This window comes from Nymphalis io, chromosome 28, assembly GCF_905147045.1.
Source record: "Nymphalis io chromosome 28, ilAglIoxx1.1, whole genome shotgun sequence".
Lineage (NCBI taxonomy): Eukaryota > Metazoa > Arthropoda > Insecta > Lepidoptera > Nymphalidae > Nymphalis > Nymphalis io.
The window spans coordinates 7608549-7636423 of NC_065915.1; the positions used below are offsets into that span (position 1 = coordinate 7608549).

At 37.6% G+C, this 27875-nt stretch overlaps 2 protein-coding genes across 5 annotated transcripts in view; both read left to right on the forward strand.

Moving 5' to 3' along the window:
• The window catches only part of LOC126778971 (neogenin), a 137848-nt gene extending 131891 nt beyond the window's left edge, over positions 1-5957 (forward strand). Inside the window, exons 22-31 of the mRNA XM_050502709.1 lie at positions 169-316; positions 500-615; positions 1229-1381; positions 1719-1829; positions 2133-2215; positions 2423-2519; positions 2591-2735; positions 3229-3392; positions 3800-3880; positions 4507-5957. Coding sequence (XP_050358666.1) covers positions 169-316; positions 500-615; positions 1229-1381; positions 1719-1829; positions 2133-2215; positions 2423-2519; positions 2591-2735; positions 3229-3392; positions 3800-3880; positions 4507-4649 — 1241 coding nt within the window. The 3' untranslated portion in view covers positions 4650-5957. The remainder of the gene's footprint in view (positions 1-168; positions 317-499; positions 616-1228; positions 1382-1718; positions 1830-2132; positions 2216-2422; positions 2520-2590; positions 2736-3228; positions 3393-3799; positions 3881-4506) is intronic.
• A 4604-nt stretch (positions 5958-10561) lies between these two features.
• LOC126778969 (uncharacterized) lies at positions 10562-27145 on the forward strand. 4 transcript variants are annotated; one of them, XM_050502706.1, is made up of 19 exons: positions 10562-10978; positions 13251-13358; positions 13884-14009; positions 14572-14774; positions 15144-15303; positions 15977-16353; positions 16498-16614; positions 17020-17116; positions 18000-18036; positions 18117-19169; positions 20496-20989; positions 21648-21777; positions 21808-21927; positions 22217-22317; positions 22564-22636; positions 22787-22887; positions 23297-23425; positions 24203-25697; positions 26348-27145. In XM_050502706.1, exons 1-19 carry the CDS (start codon positions 10856-10858, stop codon positions 26503-26505), a joined length of 5202 nt encoding a protein of 1733 aa, XP_050358663.1. In that variant the 5' UTR covers positions 10562-10855; the 3' UTR covers positions 26506-27145. The 4 variants fall into 4 exon arrangements, with proteins under 4 accessions (XP_050358663.1, XP_050358664.1, XP_050358662.1 ...); XM_050502707.1 differs by having other exon boundaries at positions 21648-21762; positions 21853-21927; XM_050502705.1 differs by having other exon boundaries at positions 21648-21927.
• Positions 27146-27875: the final 730 nt, after the last annotated feature.

The window sequence follows — 27875 nt, forward strand, 5'->3', positions numbered from 1 at the left end:
TAGGGACCATCACTTAGACATTCATGTCGTTCAGGAGTTCTAAGACGTTTCTTGTGCGCGCAACTGCAACGGCACTCAGCCGAGAAAGCTCACTAGTAACTTGCAACGGCAATGCGTCGAGGAGCTCGTGTGGTCGGTAAGGCGTGTCGCTAAGGGCCGGCTGCGCAGGCGGCGAGGGCGGCGGGCTGGCGAGCGCCACGTCGGCGTGGCTGTGGGCGAGCGCGGGCGGCGCGTGCGCCGTGCTGGCGCTGGCGGCGGCGCTGGCGCTGTCGCTGTGCTGCCGCCGACACAGCGCGCCGCTGTCGCCCGACACCAGGTACTGCACGCCTTCACACTCGGTGTATACTAGCACTCCGAACTATTTTATGTTTCAGTTGTCCGCTTACATATTTATTTAGTTTTCCATAAAAAACCACAATATTCGATTACTTTTTTCAATTGTTGTTATTACAAGGGTAGCTAAGGGGATGATTCTCTAACCCCGTGAAATATGTTCCAGCACATACCAGAAGGCGTCTGCGTCAGCAGCCATCAAGCCGCCGGACCTGTGGATACATCACGACCAGATGGAACTAAAACACATGGACAAGAGCTTGCACAGCTCTGCCAGTAAGAGTACGACTTTCTATCACTTTCCATCTATCGCTCTCTTCGTATTCTTTGTCTCTTTTCTCTTGCCTCTACACTCTGGTTTGTATTTTAAATAAGAACATTTAAAATTCAAAATTGCATCTCCCTTTCGCTTATACAATATTACAACAAAAGAAAAAAGTTATTTCTTATAAACAAGGAATTTGAATGGTGTTTTTGCACAGAATACTTTCAAAATGTTGTCTTCATTCGGTGCAACTGTACAATAAGAAATTGTCACATTCCACCATTTTAATTAATTTATATAATTTGTTATATGTAAGTTCACTAACGATCATTACCTACGCACCGCGTGCTTACATAATCATTATCACTATGAAATTATTTAATAATTTACTATCTAAAGCAGAGGTCCAATGTGCATTAACTCCACGACAAAGTCACGAATTCTTATATCTTAAAAGCGTAAGCTACATGGTATCACACATCCTTGTGGTCCTTCGAGCCGGATATGAACCAGCGACCTACGGCTTGGATCTTTATTTCCTTCACGAAGCGTTTGGGGAGCACACTCATTACTTTCACGATCGAAGGGTGCAATTTGCAAACATATAATAATAACGGCCGCGTGCCGCAGTGTCCGCGGGCAGCGTGGAGGGCAGCGCGCTGGTGTCGTCGACGCTGACGCTGGCGCGCGCGCCGCCCGCGCCGGCCGACTACGAGCCCGCGCGCCACGCGCCGCCGCCCGCGCTCGCCAGCCTCGAGCGGCGCTACGTGCCCACCTACGTCGGTCAGTGGCGCGCCCGCTCGGCGCTCGTTGCGCGCCCGCTCATTGAAAACTCCGCTATGAATATTTTATTTTAACGCTAAAGTATTAGGTCCTTGCGTGTGAAATTGGCGTTTTGTACGGGAGGAAAATATATTTAATTAATCAAAGTATGCACCGTTGTTGTCTATGCACTGTTGCCATCTCATAGGTATTGATCCCTTTACTAAAAAAAACATGAATTTATAAATTTGAATTTGGAATTCAGTAAGGAATCATTGAAGTAAGGACCTAATATTACTGCACCGTATCCCCCGCCGTGACACGTGTCCGTTTGCTGTATCGAGTGCGTGTCCCGTAGAGTCCCGTCGGTCGCCGTCGGTGGGTGGTAGTGGTAGCGACGACACGGCCGTGCTGCGCGCGTCACCGTACCGCTGCGATTACCGTTGCGACCCGCTCATGCCGTGTCTAGGTTTTTTGTTTATTTTTATTTTTTTATATTGCACATTTCAGTTTTATTTATTTCAATATTTATACAAATGCCTTATCCCCTTTCTTTAATATGAGACCCTTGCCCAGTTCGAACATTTCCAGGATAGTAAAAATGTTTTTAATGTGTTTTAAAATCTAAGACATTTGTTGTTTTTTTTTACTTTGATTATAATGAATTAACTTAATAATTTTTTTGTCTGAATCTTGTAAATGAATTGGTTAAATAAAAGGCTATTTCAATTTTATGAAAACATGTTAATGATAGGAATGTTGTTGTTGCTAGCCATGACAGGGGTGGGCGTAGGCGTGGGACTTGGAGTAGGGTGCACGGGCACCTGTGAACGACGAAGACATCTCCCAGACCAGGTAAGTTTGTTCAATATGTATAACGTTTCTATGTAAATAAATGTCAAGAAATTTTTTTAGACCAATATTTGTCGCTTGGCCAACATTTCCTATGTGACGGGTAAATTGCATCGGGACTCCCAAAGGAATAAATATATTTTTTAATGCAACACTCGTTTATTGGATGTTAAGAGATCAGCCAGTAATCAGTTGTACTTTGCGTTGCAGAGCACGCCGCTGCTGTCGGGCGTGGCGCCGCTGGGCTCGCCGCAGACGTCGCTGGCGTCGCTGCAGCACCACCCGCCGCACCCGCCGCCCGCGCCATGTGAGCACGAGTCCCCTCCCCCTGCCCCCCCCCCCGCCCCGTGTGCCGCGACTGACGCTCTGCCCCCCCAGGTGGGTCGGGGCAGTGCCCGCTGGGCAGCGCGTGCTCGGCGCCCGGCGGCGGCGCGGGCTCGGGCTCCGACGTGTACGCCAGCGCCGCCTCGGCCCGCGAGCGCGGACACTACGTCGCCTACGAGCCGCTCGGCCACTACACGCAGTGAGTACCGCCCGCCGACTGCATCCTATGCATGGTTTTGGCGAACCGTTACCGCCGCCCACCTGCCTCCCGGCAACCCTTCTCAGGAATGCTTTTACTCCTATAGTGATTCCCCTCACCGTGCGGGTGATTTAGATGCTTGTATACTTAACACAAATATTTTTTTACTGAAATTCACTTCGCGACTGTTATTTGCTAAAATATATATATATTACTATCTGATGGAAATTGTTGGGCAATGATTTTCTTTATGAAAATTAAATGCTTATTTTCAGAATTCAGTAAGCTTTATAATGTTAAATGTTTAGAGCCAGAATAAAAATAATCGTATCCCGAAACATTTTCTTTGATCCCTATCCCCACTCCTCAACCTATCAGATTATAAGGAATCATCCCGCTTTAGTATATCCACTACTTCTTAGTCCCATTTGATAATGACTTGTGTATGTGAGACCTTCGTTGTTTTAACTAGTAACAATGGCAACGTCCGCAGCCGCGACTCGCTGAGCAGCGAGGCGGGCGTGGGGGTGGGGCCCGCGGTGGGGCCCCCGGCGGGGGGCGCGGGGTCGCTGCAGCGGCGCGCGGGCTGCGGGCCCCTGCACAGCTTCGCGCTGCCCGACACCGCCTCCGACCACTCCACGCCCTCGCACTCCAAGGGTGAGACACTCGTACCTGGTTTAAGAATAGTTATTTCATTATCTGTATGTGCCGTTGCAGAAATAAGCGTTGATAAAAAAATTGGCAACATTTGTGCCGTTAACGCGTGTTAGAAGTACAGTTACTATAATACGAGCAGAAGACCCATAACATCTTAGTTCCCAAGGAAGGGTCAATATTTCTTACAGCGCCAATGTCCAATGTCTTAGGGCGATGGTGACCATTTATCATCGGGTGATATATTTGTCCGTCCGCCTTCCTATTATATATAAAAAAATATACAAACACAAACGAAAGAAATGAAAACTCAATGGTGCCTGTGTGTATTCATGGGAATGTGGGATCTTCGGCTACCATTCACACTGTCTAAAAAAATATAGACCGTAATACAACATTGATTATCGCAGCGGGCAGCGTCAGAGAGACGTCTCCGTACAAGAAGAGTGCGAGCTCATCGCCCGGACACATTCCTAACAGACTGCAGCTCGGTGAGTGCTTTGGATCATTTAGAGGGTATTTGGCCGACCAACACTCACTATCCGATTGTTGCGGTATGACATCAGGAGATGCAAAAGTGATGGAACACCTTGATCAATGTTTCATGTTTCAAAAGCCTTCTATAAGCGGCTAGATATACTTAAAGTATCCTATGATATCCATATGCGTATCCTGTGATACTTTAAGGACATTTAGCCATGAAGGCATGAAGCAGTGCCAGTGTCTACAGGTAAAAAAAGTCACCCACTATCAGGTCCCGTTTGCTCATCTATGTAATTTATAGTATGCATACACAATACATATACAAAAAGGTAGATTTTATATACTTTTTGCTGAAGGAAAAGATGGATTTTAGAACATATATCAAAATGGTTTTTTTTTTACATTTTTTTGTTAACCCTACCTCCGTTTGTTTCATTCGACATGGCTTGCGCTATAGCATATTCCATTCTTAAATGTAAATTAATTTACACGGTAGTCGGTTGATGAGCTGCAGCGCCATCTTGCGACGAGTTACAACAAAATGTTAGCATAAAAACTCTCATGGTGATCAATCAATGCAATGTCAAACAGATATAACAATATTAATATTAATGAATTTCTTGTTGAACGTCAGGTGGCAGCGTATCCCACCGTGCCGAGGAGTTGGAGCCCCTGACTCCGTCACGCTCCACCGAGCGTCTTCACCGCGAAATGCAGAACCTCGAGGGTCTCATGAAGGACCTGTCCGCAATCACGCAGAACCAGTTCCACTGCTAGCGTCCGGCCGACGCGTCCGACCGGTACCGGATCGACGTCTGACCGACCCGTGGCCAGACTCACGGCTTAATGGAACGTGACACAACGCGTTATTGAATAACATTCTGTTGATAAGACATACCGTGACCTTTATAAGACTTTGTATGAAGAGTGGTGGGAGATACGTGTAATCTAACTCTTTTCTTATTATATTAGAAAACAATTTATCAGACATGCTCTCAGTAGAGCTATTCTGTAAGAGTTCACTTCATCACTCACCCGTGAAATGTTGACAACCGACTCATGGTGATATCCTCTTTTGTTGCGTGTATTGAAATGTTATAATTATTATGGCGATATTTCACGATCGTTCTCTGCGGTGAATCTCGACTTTCTTCTTACAGAATCTTGAAATGACATACATCGAAATAGTATATAACCGTAAGCTGGTTTAAAACATTTCACGAGTGAGATACGAAGTCAGACACAGAACAGCGCTGCAGTGAGCGGAAATGGTACTAAAGCGTGAATAGCAAAATTAAAATACAATCCGTAAAAAAACTTGTGTACAAATTTAATTTTGATATTTAAAAACGACACTGAATTTAATCTCAAGAAATTATTGTAATGTTTTTCAATTACTCCTAAAAGTTACAAGTTCAAGACCCACGTCTGGGCAACGTCTCCTCATATGGGGATTTATTTAACTATGATGACGTCACGATTTTATCTTAAAAACGAAATTGCAAGAATTTAATATAATAGGATTAAATCGTTTTGCCTAATATTCTATTACTTAGGAAATTATATTTATAAATATATTAAATTTTTTTTTTTGTAATAAATTTTACAATTTTTTGGCCTATGTAATATTTTGGAATTTATATTATGTTAATTATAATAACAAAACACCAAAATCGTAATTAATTAGAATTCAATTAGGCTCTTATCACTATTGAAAAGTAATTTCAAACTTCAGTACCGATAAGAACCGGTAAGTATCTTGCAAATTCATCTTATTCGATGAAATTTTAATTGCGAGGACATAATAGAATTTTCTCTATTTATTTAATAATTGTAATATAAGTTTGTATGTATAATTTTTCGTGTAAAGCTAGTCAAATAGGTTGATTAGATTGGAAAAGTATTTTCATATTGCTGGAATGAATTTTAAGTACAACGAAACGGAGGAAACTCTCTCTGTCCTCCTCTAACACGAACAAAGTCCACTAATTCCATGTCCAAGTCTGAGGTCTTCCGTCTCAAAACCGCACTCTTAAACACGATCCCACAATGCAAAATTAATATTATCAGTCTCAAAAGAGAATATACAGACGGAAAAAATTTATATATATATGTATATATATATATATATATATATATATATATATATATATATATATGTATATATATATATATATATAAAAAGATATGTATTATTATATATCAGCATTATGTCCATATATATTATCTTAAAAAATCTTCCAATATAAATATATTTAAAATATTACAATTGTAGTTATATATAAGGTATATATTAAATTATAATTGAAATTCGTTGACGCAATATGAGAATTAATTTCCAATCAGGGCGCCTCCATTAGCCCAAATAATTTAAGTGATTTGTATAAATTTTTATACTTAATAACTTATGTAAATTACGATTTATATATTTACATAAAATATTGCACTTTGGAGTTATTATGTGGACTATTAATACATAGGTCGAGATAATAGAAGTTTACAGAAGATATCAATTGGAAAATATTTGTGTTTTACGTTAAGTTCAAATTTCTTTGAGCGCAATAAGTTACATCATTTAAGGTCTAGCTTAAGTCCAACGTAAATGTAACGTTTTCTATTGGACTATAGACTAAAGAAATTTATAAAAGAAATAATTTGGAAAATAGAAATATGTTTTATATTAAGTGAAAACTTCTTGTCGTTTTGAGTAAAAATATCGAAATAAGAATGCAACGTATATGTAACGTTTGGATGAAACATTCTGATGCGAAAAAAAATCGCGCTCTTTGATTTTATGTGATTTTTTTTTTCTGTCAGTAACGAGCCAACGTATTTTGGACTCTATTGTATAGAAAGAATGTTGACATTTCAATATAAAACTTCGTGTACTGTCGTGATGTCAGTCTTTATCGAACAGTCGGTGATGGAGTGAGACAGAACACAATGTTTGTCGTATGCACGTTTTCACTTTGTGTAAATATTTTGTACCGTACCGCGTTAGGAATAAGGATAATTATTGAACACCAGTTTTTGATATTGTTATTGAATATTTATAAGGGTATCGATTCAACCTTTTATTCTGGCTTTATCAACGTATTTGGACATACGATAGGTGCTTAATAAATATGTGTTCTCGTTTATATTTCAATGAAAAAAGATTGCATTTGGTAGGTAATTATTAGTCATTAAAGTAAACCGGTGGATAATGGGAATTGGGCAAGGGTGAGTTGCCATCGAGTCGCATTGGCTCGTCTGTCTTCCTATAATATTTTAATTTCAAAAAACCCTGACTAACCCTGACAGGACAATGCCCAGTACTAGTGAAATTGTTATATAATAAACAAAAAGTTATACCGGAACATTAATATATGAAGAAGTAATGTTTCGCACCATCAACGCAAACCTGTCGTATGCTCAGAGGATTTTCTTTTAATATTCACGACCTCCTTTGTAAATAGCTCCTCGTTTAATATTTTTCTATTATTATTGTAATGTAAGTTCTTAGGTACTAACGGCTGATCGCCTGTGACACTGGAATTGCGCACCAATTTGATATAATTATAAATATTAGTGTGGCAACATTGAACGCGATTTAAGAAAAAAATGTATTAAAAAAAACAATGTTATATTTTTTTTTTTTTAAATCTTAATAAATATAGAAACGTTACATTCTCAAAATAAAAAACCTCGGAACTGATAAGAACCGTAAAGAGAGGCTCATAACCTTATAAAGTCATATTTTTAGTTATCTAATAAATAGCCATTTAAAACTTATTGTAATCAATTCTTTTTAAAACACTTAAAATATTAAAATTAATGTTCGGGAGAAAATCGCGTTCACTAATGTCACAACTATGAAAATAACGAATGAAACATTGATATATCCAATTATGAGTCGTACCGCTTCAAACATAAAGATTAAAATATATAAATTTGTACATCAATGTTTTATTTAGAACATGTTGAATATTTGACAAACCAAACTGGTTAGGGCTTAAATTGGTTTGGCAAATCTCGTTGCATAATTCTTTCTTCCTATATTTCGTTCTTCTTTTCGATCGCATTTATTTAGTCTTCATTGTTTATTGTATTTTATTGACTGATTTACACTTTCTTTAGATAATTTGTTTGGAAAACCGCCTTCGAAGCTAATTTATAAACGTATTAATCAAAATGGCGCGAAATTTTTTTGACATGAACTGTCAGAAATTGAATAACGGACGTACACGAGTCAGATCAACTGTCAAATCGAAAAAAAATTGAATCGATAGACTTTGAAACAAATTAGGCCTAAAAGAAATTTTACTATGTGTGTCCCATCGTTAAGAGATCGCTCTTAACGATGGAACACACTTCTGCGATCAAGTATTAAAAAAAAAATTGCAAACTTTATCTAAAGCTACGGCCATATCTACGGAGCCAAGAGACAAAAATAGGGTTTTGTCTCACTTGAACGCGAAGTATTAATTTGTTTGTATTTTTTGTCATTTAATGTCCGGTTCCTATGTTTAAGAAACGATTCGTTTGTTTCAAAAGCCTCATTATAATAACATTTAGTAAGGGTCGAAAGCGAACGTATGTAATGACTTATAAAAAAGAATTTAACGGCTCGTAATTAAGAAACGTTTTATTACTAATGTACCATTAACGATTCGTTAAATATAGGAACCGGTCATTACTTGATTACGTTTCAAATGGCGGTATCCAAACAAGTCTATTATTAGTTGTTAAGGGAACTTTTAGACTGATTTTTTGTATTGTTTATAATATTTCAAAAAAATTAACCGATTACTTTCATTTTACTGACCAATTAATTGTTATTTCTTTAATTTATTACATAAGAAGAGACTATGGTGACTATAGTAGTAATTTAGAAATAACTCGACTTGTAGTGTTGTTAAATTTCTGCAATCGTTATATGAGTTATGACGTCACAAAAATCTAAGATGGCGTCAAACTGGGTACAAAATTTAATCAAACAATTCCATTGATTAGTTTGTTGTTTTATATAATATACTGTTTCAGTTAAATTCTTATACTCGACGGAACTGAAATTTCAAAGTCACATTGTAGTTTCTGAAGCAAGAGTTTCACGTCTATAATGACTGCGTGTGTTCATTTTTAGCGTTTTAAACATGGAATATGTTCGATGTGACAAATTTGATTGGTCAGTAAGATGTCAGGAGTAATTGAAGGTCACTGTTTCGTTCCCACCACCAAGAGACTGTACGATTGGATTTTTCTAATTCTTAATTTTGTAACTATTGTTTAAGGGAACCCGACTTTTTGTAATTAGACGTTTGTGATTTGTATAAATGAAATGACCACGCCGTGGTGCCATATACTGTACAACTAGCTCAATAAACTTGTATTATTTATTGACTATCGCTCTGTTTTATTTGCCAGAACTAGACCTGTCCTACGAGAATAAACTCGAAACACACCAAAGGACATAAGGCCAAAAAGTAATATTAAAAATCTCTATACACTTACATTAAATGTGCTCAAATAATATGCGGCAGGAAACATAGAAACTGGTATTATTTCACACCCTAGCAGCTGCAGTAAGCATCAGAAATGTTGAACTAAAACGCTTAGTGCGTGCGAATTGGGCTTCCACAATATGGGGTGACAGAGCTTACGATTAACATATCGAAGAAAGAAATAAATACTTAAGATTTTTTTGTACAAGCTTAAATGGTGCCTCAATTAAAAACAAAGACTTGATCTTGGCAACAAAGATTTTAAGTCGAAATTCAGTGTAAAGGTTTTATATCTTAAAGCCTTGAACTTTACGGTGACAATTATGAGATTAATTTTTAAACAATTATAGATAATATTAATCAAACAAGGCTGTGGTCTTCTTTCTAATGTGAAATTAATAATAACAGAAAAATGGAAATCAGTGTTTAACTGAACATATGCTCAGTAACGATTCTAAATGACAATACACTTAATACATCCTTATATACTTTTAGATTTTTTCCTTTATACACATATATATGTATGTCATTCAATATTATAAAACGAACTTCATTTTATAAAAAAAAAAGTGTTTAAATACCTATGGTAAAAAATTAAGTGTTGGCAACATCGAAACTGAACATTTAACCAATTAAGTGTTGCTGGACGTACGAATGACGATTTAAGTATTATTCACGTAATTTTTAGACATTTTATGCATGTACAATCAAAAGATAAAAATCGTAGATAATTCATACAACTTTTTAACACATACTAAAAACCGAGACAGGTATCGGTTTATTAAAGTAATCAAAGCCCGGGATATTCCTTACATCCGTTAAAATATAATCCAGAAGTATACTTTAGGCAAAACAACAAATCAAAAACAATGAATATTGTTTTGATTTTGCTCCGACAAAGGAAATACTTGAGAAAATTAACAGTAAAACTATATTGTAGACATAAGGATTAGGTACTCTTAATTACTTACTGAGGAAGGTACTAATTCTTGATTGCTTACTGAGAAAATTGTTAAAAACATTAATACTATGATTTTAAGAATGTACTATTTTTTTTAAACAATCATAAGAAATACGACTTTTTATTTATCTATCGTACGACCGTCGATTCAAAACGTCTGGCAACACTGAGCCTATTGCCAAATGCCAGTTACTTCTTGCTTTTATTTTAGTCGAATGTCAGTTAAAAAAAATATAATACAACGATATTTAATTATTTTACGCGGCAAATAATATAAAGTAAAACGCAAAAGCTAATGACAATAAGTGCAAGTGCAAGGATTCAATTGTATATTTTGTCTTACATTTAAAATAAACTATCGATTCTATTATAATAAAAATAACTATTGATTTTCAAACCATAATGTATGACCCAGAGTTTACTTCGATGTTACTTATTTATAAAACAACAGATTGCTAGCATGATAATTTTAATAACAGCAAATTACAATGAATGATGTTTTAATTTTCCATGCTTTAAAAGTTATTTAAACGTACACGATGGAGAAAAGCAAAGCATTTAGTGAGAATCCGAAGGATATAGAAAAGTTAGTAACAGCGTTTTGTAAACATGAAATACTCATGGAGCCCGCGGTGAAGAAGTTAAAAAAAAGTGAAGTCAAGGTTTGTTTACCTTTTGTATATGTATACTGATAACTAAAGCTTGTTGTTTGTTTGTTGTTTTCAACTTTAAAATTCGTGTTCACAATTACGTTAGGAAACCTGTGGTGTCATTTATATCTTATTCAATAGCAGCAAAATAGAAGTAGTTTGTTTTGCAAAAGTTAAGATACATTTATATATATTTTATAATGTGAAATGTAGACTAAGTGACATAATAACAAATAATTATATGTGTTTGTGATTAACAATGATTAATCTTTTCAAGTGTTTTAACTTTATACTTTGAAATATTTTTTTAAATACAAATGTCTTTGTTTTGTTTAAATTGTATTATTTCTAAAATATATATGGATGAAAAACTTCCTACCCAATAATACCAAAATACTACTTGCTAATTGCCTTCTGCTACCAGTTTTGGATTATGCGGATGTGTGTTACCCTAATTTGTCAGAGGAACTAATTAACAAGTTGGAACGTCTGCAAAATATTTGCACAAGGTTTATATTTGGATTGAAGAAATTTGACCGTATTTCAGAGTATCGTTCTACCCTTAGGTGGTTTACAATCAAAGATCGCCGCAACTTACATGTTCTTTCTCTCCTCTATTCTATTCTATTTCACCCCTGTACTCCTCCCTATCTGAAGGAACGCTTTAATTTTCTTGGTTCGGACTCAACTCTTCAACTTAATCTTAGCTCTCAGAGTGACAACAAATTAAGTTTGCCTATATGTCACTCTAAACTATATGCCAACTCATTCACGGCAAAGGCAGTAAGACTGTGGAATACACTTCCATCAGATATCCGTCAATCCTCTTTAATTTCTATCTTCAAAATTCGTACTAAAAACTATTTCCTATCTCTGTAACCTATCTGCTTCCTTCACACTTCATCTGTCCACTCTTAATGTTATAAATGTTTGTATTGTAAATAGATATATATATGTATGTATTTATGTATATATGTATTGATATATGTTGTATGTTTTATAAATGTATATATGTATCTTTGTGTATGTATTGTTTACATTTCTATATATGTATGTACAACGCACTCGCCCGTTAGGTCCTGCCAGCATCTTAATGGAGGGTTGTTTGGAAGAGATCACTACTTGAGTGATAAGACCGCCCTTGCATGCATCATGTTGTGGTCCACAATTTTATTTATATAACATCGCTTCTCTTGAACTTTTGTTTTTCTTTTTTTTTTTTATTTGTGTTGGTCTTTCCTTTTTTCGTTGTGTGTGTAATAAAGTTATTTAATAATAATAATAATAATATTTACTAGCATTTGTCTCAGCGTTGTCCACCCAGAAGTCAGTTTTATTATGTACCCTTCTTTAAATGTTGCTCCAAGCTGTGCATGTACTTAAATAACATAATCATAAATAAGTCACCAACATGCTAATGTTAATATAATGAAATTGTTGAAAGTTATTTAAGTATTGTGGAAATTAATGAGTATACTAGTGATTGAAATTTATTTAAATACTAACAATATATACAAATAATATAAGTATTTTAACAACTATTTATTTAATCAAGCAGTATTATTTTTTTGTACCGAGTTGCAAGAGGGATAAAATTATAACTTGAGTGCCAATGGATGTGGAAATTGGACAAATATATTTAACAGTTTCAAGTTTTCACTTCTATCAGCAGTCCCTATGGCTGCCTGTATTTTTTTTCTCGTTTTTAAGTGAAAACTTCTTTAGGCGATTTGCGCTGGTTTATCCTAGGGGATAGATTCATGGGCTTGCTTCACCGACATGCTAATGTTAAGAAATATATATATATACCTGCTGCTCCGGTTCCGGTACTGGACTGGCGCAGCAGTTATGGTCTGTGTATATGTGTACACTAATACACAGTAATATAAGTATATTTTCACTATTATTTATTTAAATGAAGCTGTATATATATTTTGTACCGAATTGGCAACATATTGTGTATTTTGAATAATAAAAAGGTATAGAATTTTTACTTGGAGTGTCAATGGATGTGGAAATTGCAGAAGCTTATTTAATATTGGTGATCCCTATGACTGTCTGACATTTTTTTTATTGCCTATCTTAGTCTTACCCTTAAGGCACATCAGATTTGTTGCAAATCATTTATTTATTTAGTTTTATGTAAAGCAGTGTTATTTTTGTGAATTTATTATAAGTTTATAGTCTCTTTCTCTATTTATTTCTCTTATATTATATTTTATAATAATAAAATTAGTTTAAAAAAAAAAACTAAAATATTAAATAATAACTAAATTTATTTCAGCTTGCTCAAATAAGGGCCTATAAGGCAATGTGTATAGAGCTCGATTTGCCAAATATCGCAACAGTGAAGTTCCATATCCAATCCTTGAAAAAATTCTCCGCTAACAAGGTAAGGAAATATGACGTGTAACGGAGAAACTTGTTTCTCTTGGTATTATATTTATACTGGACAATCATAAAATTTGCTATTTATTTCAACTAAAAAGTTGCCTCGATGGCTTGCTCATAAACCTGCACTTGCATCCTGTTGTCAACTGGGTATTTACCATCCACTCATCACAAAAGCAACAGTACTTAGTACTGTCGTGGTCCAGTTTCCAGATGAGTGACCCAGTGTTATGTAAGGCACAAGGAATATAACTTCTTAGTTCCTAAGGTTGGTAGCGCATTAGTGATGCCAGGAATGGTTTAAGATTTCTCACAGCCTCAATGTCAACAAGTGGTGCTACCACATCCCATCTGGTGGTCCATTTGTTAGTCCACCTACGTAATATAAATAAAGAAAATTGTGTACAGCATGTATGTATGTATATTAACTTCACAATTGTATATTATTTATATTTTGAATCCAATGATTATTTCAGTGGCTCGACCGACTTGCTTACTTAGTTTAGTAAGTAAAAATATGTTTTAGATGCGTCAGTGTGTAGGCCTGTCGATTAACCGAGGGCATGGTGGTCACCGCGACGCGTTAAGCTATGCGCCGGATTGGCTCAAGAAACTTGACAAACCTTGGAAATTGGTTGATAATGCTGTTAAGGTAAGTCAGTATTATAAGTCGTTTGTGGATTGAATATGCTAAATATGTGCTCACTTAAACCACAGAGCTCATAACAGTACTGAGAGAGAGCTGGTTCTTCCTGACTGGCTACTTGCCAGTTCGGGTACGGGCCTCGGGGTTGCCCCCTTTACCGGGGCTGTTCCTCACCAGCGAGTCATACCTGCCGTGTCATTGTATTTTTGGCCCCAAGGGCCAGGGACTCAGTGACCCAGTGGCTGATAACAGTACTGAATACACTGTCCCTCGACCTCTCACTCACGTCGCCCTCAATTTAATCGCGTCACTCGTCGTCGCCAAGCGGACGTGTTGCAAAGCGACCACCCGGCATGTCGGCGGTCGGAGGAGCCGAGATGGACCAGAGGTGAAAACACGCGGGTGTTAATCGAAGATTGCGAGGTCAGAATCGGGAAGCGAAACCGGTCAATCTGTGTTTATAAATCATGTCGGGAAACATCTTTAGGATGCTTGCGTTAGACGAACGGATTCGGAGGAAGTCATCGTCGATGCCAGGGGCGTCCGTAAAAGTCCAGGTCGCCCGCAGGCCGAGCTGGTGAGCAGCTTCAAGTACCACAGCGCGGGGCGGCGCACGGGGCAGTTCGTGGCGGGGCTGCTGCGCTGCGCCGAGCGGGCGGCGGCGCGCGCGCGCGGCCCGCACGCGGCGGCGCGCGCGCTCGCCGGCGCCGACTGCTTCCGGGAGTACGCGCTGGCCATGAAGCTGGACGTGGACCAGCTGCACGGGATATGGTGAGTCGGCCCCCCGACCGCGATAGAAAATTTAACATTCTACTAAATTTTATTTTCTCGGTACTAAATACTCCATTCGTCCCCTCTACTATGAATATAACCTAAATATACTTAAGCGATACGTGAAAATATCGCACTATCGCCTGTTCCCTGTGAGAAGGCTCGGAAGTCCATCGTGCTGCCTCAATGGTGGTTGTACATGTGTGATCGGTTAAGATTCACATGTGTAGCCCCTGGGCCATAACAGGGAAGGTCGAGTGAGACCTTGAAATTAAAAGTTCGAAGGATATATTCTAAGTAATTAAAATACCAATAATACCATTACATAGTATCCTTATAATAAAAATGTATTTAAAATTTACTTCGCAGGACCCGTTACTACGACCAGGCCGTTCAAAAATTAATGGCCTTGATAAATGTTGGAGACCACTCAGAGAACCTCAGTACAATTCAACGCTTGACGCTGCAAGACTGGCGCGTCGTCGACGTCGGTCTGATGTACGACTTCCGTCTGCGGGTAGTTCGCGAGGTATGACGATTATGAACTACTCATTGGGATTGTACGCTCTTTCAAGCCATTTTTTCTTTAAAAATATTTGCCTTTTTTATCATAAGTTTTATTAATATAAGAAAAACTTATAAAATCAACGAATTATTCTTGACAAGGTTTACGTTATAAATATCTTTTTATAATGTAAACTGTATAATGCATGGAATTATGCAATCTATTCAATAATACATGGAATTACGATAAGGGTAATATACTATATTAGAACAATAAAAACAATGTCGACTTTAAAACTCCGCGATCCGTCCGCGTCCGCTTCTCTATCAGTTGAGTAGTTAAGAAGTGATATTACCGCTACCGCAAAACAGCAGTACTTGGTATTGTTGTGTTCCGGTTTGAAGGGTGAGTGAGCCAGTGTAATTACAGGCACAAGGAACATAACATCTTAGTTGCCAAGGTTGGTGGCGCATTGGCGATGTAAGCGATTGTTGACATTTCTTACAATGCCAATGTCTATGGGCGTTGGTGACCACTTACCATCAGGTGGCCCATATGCTCGTCCGCCTTTCTATTTTATAAAAAAAGCGAAAGCGTCGTAGCAAACAACTAGCTTTTGCATTTTAATATAGTAAGGGAAATCTTGGTAGTAACAGAGGGAAACTTCTTTAATAAACGTATTGATTTTGTTTTACAGCCGAGCTTTAACAATGCCATAACTTTGTATCCCATGATACTACTCTTCAAATTAATGGTTGCGGCCAAAGAAAAAATTGACCAAAGAAAAGCAGCTCAGTTAAAATCGAATAAGACACACACTGAGCGCCAACATAAAAAAAGTGGCGCCCAAACTGGGACCGAAGGAATCAATGTTCATAAAATTACAGAAACGAATGTTACACCATTGAGAAGAAATGATTCTGAAAATATCGTTTCAACATCACAAGCGCAGACGACAAAAGAGCTAAGTGAAGAAGGATTGTCGATACGTAAAAAAAATATAAGTAACAAAGCTTGTAATGAATACGAAACGGCGGAGATATGGGCACTGGTGCACTTGAAATACACGAATTGGTTTGAATTTTTCTCTCTATCATACATGTTCGATTTATACTTAATAAAAAAACCGTCATCTTTTATTATTCAGCTTTATGTAATTTTCTATAATTAATTTACAATTGAATTTCTTATTGGAGTAATACGCGTTGTATGTCGCAGTGGTCGGTCGGCCTCGGCGGTGCTGCTGCAGAAGCGTTGGTACGAGATGAAGCAGCAGACGCGCGCGCTGCTGTTCAGCGTGATGTCGGTGCCGCTGCTGCTCGCCATGGCCAAGCGGTAAGCTGCTGGGGGTATATGTGGAGTCGGCGTATACTTTCGCAGATTTATTTAATACTAACAGTAGTTCATTTTTGGCCGTTAGTGTGAAAAGTGAATAAGTTTATAAATAACAGCCAGTAAATGTCCTGCTAATGGGTTGGGTGAATACACACGTGGCAGATTTTCATCCGATACAAAGATTTCCTCACGATATATTTTTTATGTACTGCCAAAGATAAAATTAATTATAAATACAAATTAACTTTTAAACTGGAACATAAAAATACGCACTATTGCTGTATGGCGTTAGAATGTGTGACTAGTGGGTGGTACCTACTCAAACGGGCTTGCACACAGACCTACCACCAAGTAATAAGACAATCAATACAATACAATAATAAGACCATCATTTTCTTGTTTTAGGTTTCCGTTCATTTTAACCGAGACTTTACCCTCGTGGATGGAGCTCGTGGAGAGTGAACAGGTGTTTCTGGACTCTGATTTAGAACCGTATAAAATTGTAAGAATCTTTTCAAATATCTGTCTCTAGCGTAAAGTCATTGGATTTCTATAGCCCTTACCAATCAGATGTAAAGTAATCACGAATATAATTATTAAGATGTAAAAATTAAGAAACTCGACTGCCCTGCAAATAATGAACTTAAAATTTGAAATGTGACTGTTTAATTTGACATGTTGTGAATCCCTAACGATTCCTCGTATATCCAAACCTCTCCAGGCATTTAGGCAAATACATAAATAAATCCCGTAAATTTTAATATACTATTGTTGTTACTATCGAATATATTGTTTATGATATGTATTAATTGTTCAAAATAAATAAATAAATAAATATATCTACTGGTGGTAGGGCTTTGTGCAAGCTCGACTGGGTAGGTACCACCCACTCATCAGATATTCTACCGCAAAACAGCAGTACTTGGTATTGTTGTGTTCCGGTTTGAAGGGTGAGTGAGCCAGTGTAATTACAGGCACAAGGGACATAACATCTTAGTTCCCAAGGTTGGTAGCGCATTGGTGATGTTAGTGATTATTAACATTTCTCACAATGCCAATGTCTAAGGGCGTTGGTGACCACTTACCATCAGGTGGCCCATATGCTCGTCCGCCTTCCTATTCTATAAATATAAGCACTCCTTTGGGCAGTCTTGAAATAAAACAACTTTGAACTTGAATTGTTATGATATCATTCCTCGAGCTCTTGAATAGTCTTAAGTATTTAGCACATAACTCTCGGAAATTTCAATATACATTTGTCTTTTTATATTAACCGACTGACTGAAATTTTGTTTTAATATTTCATCCAGTGACTCCTTGATCATAATATCGTTTGAAATTAAAATACCTTGTTTTTAAATCAAACACGTTTTCGTATTCATTAGGAACTTTTCAATACAGAGTTGGAAGTACCGAATATTGGTAAGTATTACTTTGTGTTAAAATACTATTGAAATTATCTTTAAATAGATTTAAAAGTAAGCTTTAATATTCTATTTTAGATGAAAATGTATTGCTTGATGAAATTCATGACTGGAGTGATGATGAAGTCGAAATAATAAATGAAAAAAGAGAAGTTATAACAGTAACTGACTCTGACGACGAGCAGATAAACGATGATACAAATAACACACCAAAAACAGCTGACTTGCCAATTAATAACGGTATAAAGAGGGAAGTAACAGATTTAAAAACAGAAGAAGATGACAGCAGTATTAAAAAAATAGAAAGCTTAAATCCATCAACCGCTAAAGTTAAAATAATTTTCGAAGACGACTCGGATTCCGATGTAAATGAATATTTAAATTCTTCTGAAAATATTTATAGAAAAGATAATGATATTTATTGCGATAGTGACGAGAAACCCGACTGTGCTATTAAAGATTTAAATAATACAGCAACACAATCTATCATGGATGCTGAAGGAAATAGAACCGAAGACAAAGACGCGGGCCCTTCAGGTGAATGTACAAACTTAAATGTAAAAATACCTAAAGTTACATACAGCGATCATAAAATTGAAGCAAGTAATCACGGAAGAAATAATTCAAGTATTAATAAAAATGAAAAAATTAAAGAATCAATTAACGCTTTTTACAATGATTCCTATGATAAACTGAAATATTTACAAAATACATCACATACAAAAGAACCTAATAGCTTATCACCCGAATTTACGAGTAATACTATAAAAAGTGAAACTATCGAACAGTCAGATGACACGAACTCACAAGTAGAAGCTACTTTAGAAAATAATGAAATAATAAATAGCAAAATACCTAAAAATCACATTGAAGACGCTAATTGCGTTAATGGAGCTATCAAAAGTGAAACAATCAAACAGTCAGATGACACGAACTCACAAGTAGAAGCTACTTTGGACAATAATGAAATATTAAATAACAATATACCTAAAAGTCACATTGAAGATACTAATTGTGTTAATGAAGAAACTAGTTCGAATGGCCAAGTGTCCGAAAGGGATGAAAGTGATTCTCTAGGCTGCTCTGTCAAATGTGAGATTGATTCTTTTAATAAGGAATCTACAATCGTTGGTAAGTGTGTTGTAGTTTTCTAAGACAATAATATTGCTTAATATTTATATATTAAGCAATATTATTGTATAATATAATATTAACGTCATATTTTTGAATCGTCGATCCCACAGTCGCTTAAGACCATGGTCTTCAATCAGTGCGTCCTACCTGTAATGACTTACGGTGCCGAAACGTGGACACTTACCGTAGGACTGGTCCACCAATTTAGGGTCGCTCAGCGAGCAATGGAACGCGCGATGCTTGGGGTTTCTCTGGCAGATAGAATCCGAAATGAGGACATTCGCCAGAGAACTAAAGTCACCCACATCGCGCTTAGAATTAGCTCGCTGAAGTGGAAGTGGGCTGGTCATGTCTCCAGGCGCATTGATGGCCGATGGAGCCGACACGTGTTGGAGTGATGACCACGCTTAGGCAAACGTAGTGTAGGACGCCCTGTGACAAGATGGGCCGACGATTTTAAAAAAGTGGCAGGTTCTGGATGGATGCGGACGGAAAGATCGGGATGGTTGGCGTTCTATGGGGGAGGCTTTCGTCCAGCAGTGGACGGCAAAAGGCTGAAAAAAAAAATTATTAAGTATCAGTTTGACTAATCTTATACGGTTATTTACCGTTTCTAGAAGAGCTCGGAGTTGGCAGTTAGAGTTGGTTGACGTGGTTGCTAGATACTTGCCTTTACGCTGAAGGTTGTGGTTTCGATTCCCACCCAAGACATTTGTGTGCATGAACATATCTGTTTGTCCTGAGTCTGGGTGTAATTATATATATATATATACATATAAGTATGTATTTACAAAAGAAAAAAAGTATATGTAGTATATCAGTTGTCTGGTTTCCGTAGTACAAGCTCTGCTGAGTTTGGGATCAGATGGCCGTGTGTGAATAATGTTCCAGGATATTAAATATAAATGACATTAAATAACAGTATTTTGTTTGTTAAAAAGAGTAACAACTGAGTTTCTTGATCGAGCTCGATTTTTCTCGGTAGAATCTAGATTCTGAACCGGCCGTATTTTTAAATTTAAATTGTAAAATAATGATACAAAAGCGCTCGTGAGAGCTTGAATAAAGTATATATTGACTTTGACATTCGGTCAAAGTCCTCAGAAACTCCTGACAGAAATTGTGAAAACCATGAGGTGCTATGTTTTAGAAATAATTTGCACTAACTCCAGGATATAAGTGTTGGAATTATTGTTCTGTTTTTTTGCTTCAGAATTTTCGTTGATATTGTTGTAAATGTATTCTGATTCAAGAAATTTTAAATTGAAAAGGCGTGAAATTAATTGTGTGCATGATTAATTTTTCAAAAACAATTAATTACAGATGAGAATTTCATAAGGCTAGCTCATGTAGTATTGACGCCTCTTGAAGACATAGAGATTTGGAGAAAATATTCAAAGCTCGTTAGCATCAATTGTAGACGATTCAGTGTCCGAGATTTCTCCAAACCCGTACAAATAACATTAAAACAATTGGCGAAATGTCGGCCTTATTTTGCCCCGTATCGAGGCAAGAAAAACAGTATCTCGAGCCAAAAAAAATTGGAAATCAATCAAATGCCGAAAATTTTAAAACAGAAGAGAAGATTATTGACCAAAATCTTGAAGTTGCCTCGGACGTATTTCTCGCTCAAGTTTTGGAACGAGAGGAACATTGGATTACTGGAATTGTGTCGGCCTGTGTCTGTCAAATTGGAAAGGGTAGTGCGGGTCGTGAAGAAAGTCGAACTGACTGATATCGATGAGGTCCGGCGAATCAATAAGACGATTTTGACGGCTCAAGTGGCTCCAATAACCGTTGGGAGTAATCGCACAATTGTGAGTTACTTCCTCTTTATTTGTTAATTTAGTTTCTTGGTGGTAAGGCTTTGTGCCTTATGCGTTGGTGCAACCAGCTCACCACAGGGGACATATCATCTGAGTTCCAAAGGTCGGCGGTGCATTGACGAAGTAAGATATGGTTAATATTTCTTACAGTGCTGATGTCTATAGTAGACCATTTGCCAGTAACAGTAACAGCCTGTTAATGTCCCACTGATGGGCTAAGGCTCTCCCTTTTGAGGAGAAGGTTTGGAGCTTATTCCACCACGCTGCTCCAATGCGGGTTGGTAGAATACACATGTGGCAGAATTTCAATGAAATTAGACACATTTGCCAGTAAGCCTAACTTTTTAAAATAAACATCAAATTAAAATATTTTTATTCAAATAGACTTTTACGAGTAATCATAAATCGTCAAACGATACCACACAAAAATATAATAATATCTCCAATTTTATTACCAACATCAACAAATTCGTTGTTAGATAATCACAGCTCGTGTCGAACTCTGATTGGTCCATTAACCAATATGTATCTATGAGATTTTAATCTAGTTAGCGGATACGATGATAATGACAGTGAGAATAAGAAATTACGAGATAGTTTTCCGCTATTCGTAACATATTCAGATTAGTTATTTACTTTTAATTTTTAGGTAATCAATCCATCTATGAAACCATTAGCCAACTCCTTACATACACCGGTTCAACCTGCACTAGTTCAACCTACAGTAGTTCACCCTGCACTGGTTCAACCTGCAGTGGTTCAACCTGTAGTGGTTCAACCTACAGTAGTTCACCCTACTCTGGTTCAACCTGCAGTGGTTCAACCTACAGTAGTTCACCCTGCACTGGTTCTACCTGCAGTTCAACATGCAGTTGTTCAACCTAAACTGGGTCAACCCGCACTGGTTCAACCTGCAGATGCTTTTACAAGTAAGTATTAAATTTAACAAATAGTAAACTGAATTATGTTCCGATGCTGAAAATTTTTTGGATGTACCGTTCCCATTCTAGAAATTAATTAATTCAAATCTAAATATGGATAAACCGCCAACTTATGTGTCTTTAATTATGACATTAATTCGAAGAACAAGATATTTTGACACCTATCATAGTTCATCATTATCATCATCAGCCTTTCGTCGTTTACTGCTGGACATCGGCCTCTCCAATGCCTACCATACTTAATTATATAAAAACCATTTTTTTGGCATCGTTACAGGAAATCAAGTATCCAATGACGTGCCGACTAAAACGAATCCTGCCCTTAATATTAACCTTCCCAACGAAACTGAAGTTAAAAAAATAAATAAGTTAAAGGTGGTATGTGTCTTTTGTATTATTTTACTCTTACGTAATCTCATTCATTATTTGTGTTAAATATAATTTGGGGAAAAAACGATCGCCTACATGTCTTGTATGATCGCGTCGAGTTTCGTTCGCTGAGTTGCGGCGACTTTTATTTCGACTAACAATTATGTCGACTGCTAAAAAAAACGTGCATGCTTAATCTCTTCAATGGATCTCTTGTATAATTTATGTGGTTATTTATTTACTTTATATGTTTAGGTAATCGATCCATCTAAGAAACCTCCAGACACCCCCTCGCAAACACCGGTTCAACGCACAGATACTTCTAAAAGTAAGTATTGAATTTAACTTGAAGAAAACTGAATTTTGGTCTGTTACCAAACATTTTTGTAAATGGTATATGGAAAAACGATTTCCCGGCAAATGTTGAAATTTATGGTTATTGAACGAACGTATAACCTATTTTCTGGCATCGTTACAGATAATCAAGAATCCAATGACGAGCCGACTGAAACGAATCCTGCCTTTAATGTCAACCTTCCCAACGAAACTGAAGTTAAACAAATGATTAAGGATATAGTGGTATGTGCCTCTTGTATTTTTATATATTAATTAGAATAGCCAACTACCCGGGAGATTTTATAGTGCTCAAGTTTGAGTGTAACCACAGGTGCACTCTCTATTCCCTAACTCTCATAATCCGATGGGACGGCAGTCCGACACGACCGGAAAGAGTTCAGGCTCAGGATCCGTGTGAACGTGTGAAGCAAGTGTGTGCATTCCACACTTCTAACTTCTACACTCCGGGCTAAGAATCTTCGCGAACCCAATAACTTTTTAGTGGCCCAACCCGGGGTTTGAACTCGGAACCTTTGGCCTTATATCTAGCGGGTAGACCAACGAGGTAGTCAATTACCATTAACGGCCTATTACTACTCCCTACTGATAGCAAAAGGCATACAATCGATTTATCTTTCTTCGTACTTTTCAGAGGAAAGGCGTGATTGGCAAATTACCAATGGTGGCACAGTTTTTGCCCCTGAAGAACGATGCCGAGTTCGGATTGAAGCAGAGGACTCTGGACAAAGACATACGAGAAATAAGCACGAAGCTGTTGAAGGTAACTTCGTGGTAAAGAAGTGCACTATGGTGCCACTTCACATTACTTATTCCACCGCTAAACAGCATTATGTAGTTTTGTTGTGTTCTGATTTAAATGGTGAATAGTGTAACTACAGGCACAAGGGACGTAATATCCTAGCACCCAATGTTAGTGGCACATGGGCGATATAAGGGATGCGGAGGTGGTAACCACTTATCATCAGCTGATCCATGGCTGGCTTCGGAAACGAAAACACAGGGAGAATATCTAGGGGATACTTATTTTTGACAAATGTAGCTTGCATTAAAGGTTATATTAAACAGTAAATAGCACGGAGGCGATCGTTATGAAACCAATGTGGTTTTATGAAACGATTTGGACGCACCAACAGACAAATTGGTATTTTGTTTGGTTTCTATTGTAAAACGTGGCCCAATTTAACAATTGATAATGATAATGTCCTTTTGACTAATTTTGGTCATGGCTGCCATTCTCAAGGGAGACTAGAATAAATAGACTGTGTTTGCGTACACATGTGTCTAAAGTCCTTTACACGCAATTTTACTCATTTTTAAAAAATATCATTTGGGAAAATAACGATCGCCTCTATACACTGAATAATGCCGTCGAAACTCTTTTCGTCCGTGAAATGTTTTCTTTTCCGAAGCGGCTGTTTTATTTCAACTAGCAATGATTTCTATTGCTAAATAAAAAATATGCATGATTAATATCTCCAATGAACTTTCTTGTACGTGTCATATTATTTTATAGCTGAATTTACCATTATTTAAACAGAATTATGAAGTAGAACTGCAGAGGAAGAAAGAGAAAGAAACTGCTTTTATGCGTACGGAGCTCAAGCTCGATCCAAACATCAATTGCTCCCAAGAGTGGCAGCGGCAGAAGTCCCAGAATCTTATATATTTCAACTTTCGACCCGCGCCAGACGAACAAACTGATACCGAACGAAACAAAACGGAAAATAAAAAAAGTCATAATACGAAGAAAAGACATAAAAAAACTAACAATCGTAAACCCGCAACCAAACGTGTTGGTATCAATAAAGAAACAAATCCAATGCTCAGCGAAAAGGTTAATCAAATTCTATCGATTGATGAAGCTGCAAGCGACGGCACCAAAGATTTAGTATTAAACGATTCGTCAGCGGCTTGTGTGGACTCTAGTAAATTAAGTGATAGTGATAGTGAAACGGATAGACTTGTAATTAATCTAGATAATACAACAGACGAGGACTTAAAAAGGAAATCTGAAGCCACACAATCAGATATTCTGTGTAAAATTGCAAAAACCAATTCGAATACTATCGAGACTGAGGATAATACAAGAAATATCGAACCCAATTGCGTTATTGATTTGTGCGATGATAGCAATGATAACACACACGTTCGCGGTGATGGGGAGCATAATGTACTCAATAACAAAGCAACAGATGACGAAAGTACGCCACAAATAAATATTAAAATAGTTAAAAACAAAATCGAGATAGACGGCGATTGCAAAAATCAGGTAGCAGAGAATAAGAGCGAGGAAGTACTAACGTTTCTATCGAAAGTCGCGGGGAAGATACAAGCGAAGAATATGACGAAATCGGTTTCCCCCACTCCGGTCACAAACAACTCCACCGTGTATTACGTTGTAAAATCAGTGGACAAGAATAAACAAACGACTGAAACAAGTGAAATAAACACATCGAACGTGATCATCTCAGAAACAATTACGAACACAACAACGTACACACAAACAATTAGCACAAAAGCGGATGAAGTGAAAGACGCCAATGTATCGGTCACGGCTAATTCCTCTTCGCTATATTATGTAGTGAAGATACCGGACCTTCAGAGTGAAGCGGCGACTCCTTTCATGTCCCCCCTACCAGGAACATTCGCCCCCCCAGTGCCTATAATACAAAGCGTACCCGCTATGAATCAAATGCCGCAGCAACTCCAACAATATTCACCTCTAACCAATTTGCCGACGTATCCTAATAATTTTGGAGACGTAATTGATAGAAGTTACGCAAATAATCTGTATAGTCTGACTTCAATCCCAATGCAAAGAAACAAATCCTTGCCGATGCCGATAACGTCGGTGACCGCTTGGCCGAACCAGATGGACTCGAAACTGAAACCTCTACACGTGGAATGGCCGATGAATTCCAGTCAGTTGATCTACCCGGTCACCGTAACAAGCGGTACCTCTAGAACTGAGACCATAAAAGATGTGACTGACGTGTCACTTTCCTCTGCACCGTGGAACCTCTCCAAGACCAGTAAGTATTTTTTTTATTCGTCTTCATTTAACTGACATGTGTCTTCTTACGTCACTTAACATGAACCGTGTATATAAATAAAAAAACAATATAAATCAAAAAGTAAATCTTAATCACGAGAGCTGAAACATTCAAGCATCAATGACTGTCCGGTGAATTAAATATCATGAGGAACTTGGTGATGTATTAAGTTCCAAGCTTTCTCCTAATAATCCGATGGGACGGCAATCCGACACAACCGGAAAGAGTTCAGGCACAGAACCGACCGAGGAGTGTAAACACTTCCATTTTCCAGACTCCGAGATACTGCTGAGAATCTTAGATAAAAATTCACAATAAGTTTTCATTGGTCCTATTGGATTTGAACCCAGGACTTCGGGGTCTGCGGCCTTATATCTAGCCACTAGAGCAACGAGGCGGACAGTTTTTATAGTACAAAAGTAAATATAATTAATTGGTATATGAAACATTATTGAAAATAAATGTATTCTATTATATAATCCAGATTAAAAACAAAATATGGATGAAACACACTATGAAATGTATGGCATTCTCATTGTTTTCTATGACTACCTATGATTTTCATGTTACATTGTCCTTCAATATTACATTAATAATGGGCTCTTATGTAAAAACTTCTAACTTCGCAGAACACAGTGACGTCACAGTGATGCCGATCACGTCAGTTACGTCAGACTCGTCACAGGATAAACGGACACCGTCGCAGCCTCACCCGAATCTTGCGTTAAGTTTTCCCGCCAAAAAGTCGAGAAAGAGACGAACGTTTATAAACGACTCTTTTAGCTAATAGTTTTATTTTTAATTATATCTAAGATTGTGTTGTTTTTTATGCAGGTTTGTATCGAAAATGTGCGACGAGGTAGTGGCCAGCGAATTGTCACGTGACCTTGTAAAACTAATGCGACGCAATTAGATGTATCTCATTATAAACCAGCCCTAATGAAACAAATCGTAAGGGCGTCTTCTTATTCAATAAAGTGCCGCGCTGCTCACTCATCTTTGGGTTCGACATTTATACGTTTCACGTTAGTCTCCGACGAACAAACACTGCTTTTAGTGTTATTATTATAATGTTTATTTTTCTGGACGACTTTCGACTTCATCGATAATTTTAAATTTGAGTGTCATGTTTATACTAAATAAAAACAAGTAAATCCTACTTGCGCACAGTCACTCGTCCATCGAAGAACTGATACGCGATCGCTGGTGAAGCGCTGCAGTCGCTTTATTTTATATAGATTTACAAAGCGGCACCGACGCAACCGTGCCGCAATTTGCTAGGCGGTCTTATTAGTATGAATGAATACTCAGTATTATACTTTATTCTAAGTTGAAATCACTAAATGTATATAGTAGTAATTATTATGGAGTAATTATTATGGATATAGTGTTTGGTTTTTGATTAAATAAATGGAGTTTTTTTTGGATTTGGCTTTTATTTTACCTTATGAAAATTTGTGTGAACGCATTTTTAGTACAGACGGAAACAATTTGAATGCCATTTTTATAATCTATCGATCCGCTCTACCAATTATGCCTTCTCTGTCAGCTCCATAAAAGGAGAACTGCTTTTCAGTTTAGTAGAGGATATTTCTGTGATGTAGAGGTCTACCTGACCGATTTTGGCAACGGCGGCATTCTCAGAGAGGACAAGTGTACGCAAACACAAGTGCACTTAATCCCTCACTCATGATCCAATGGGACGGCAATCCGACTCGACAGCGTGGTGGAATACGCTCCAAAACGTAATAAAAAAAGAGGAGACCTTAGGGTATGTACGCACTATGCGGATAGCCGGAGTGCGGTTAACCGTCCGGTTAACCGCAATCAAAAAAATGTATGAAAAATTAGTATTTATACGGACTGTCATGCGGCTGCCGCTCAACCGTTGCGGTCGCTCGCAGCACTGCGGCCCGACTGACAGTCATTCGGACGGTTGCTATACCCACTACGCGGTTAGTAGTTTGCGGTCGACCGCCCGCCACTGACGACGCACGTGTGTACCTACCTACTGACGCGCTAAAAACGGACGCAATGAATTTCGATACAGAAAAGTTTATAATTGAAATACAGAATAGGCCGGCAATATGGAATACAAAATCTACGGAATACTCTGAGAGAAACTTACGGCAAAAAGCTTGGGAAGAATTGGTGGAA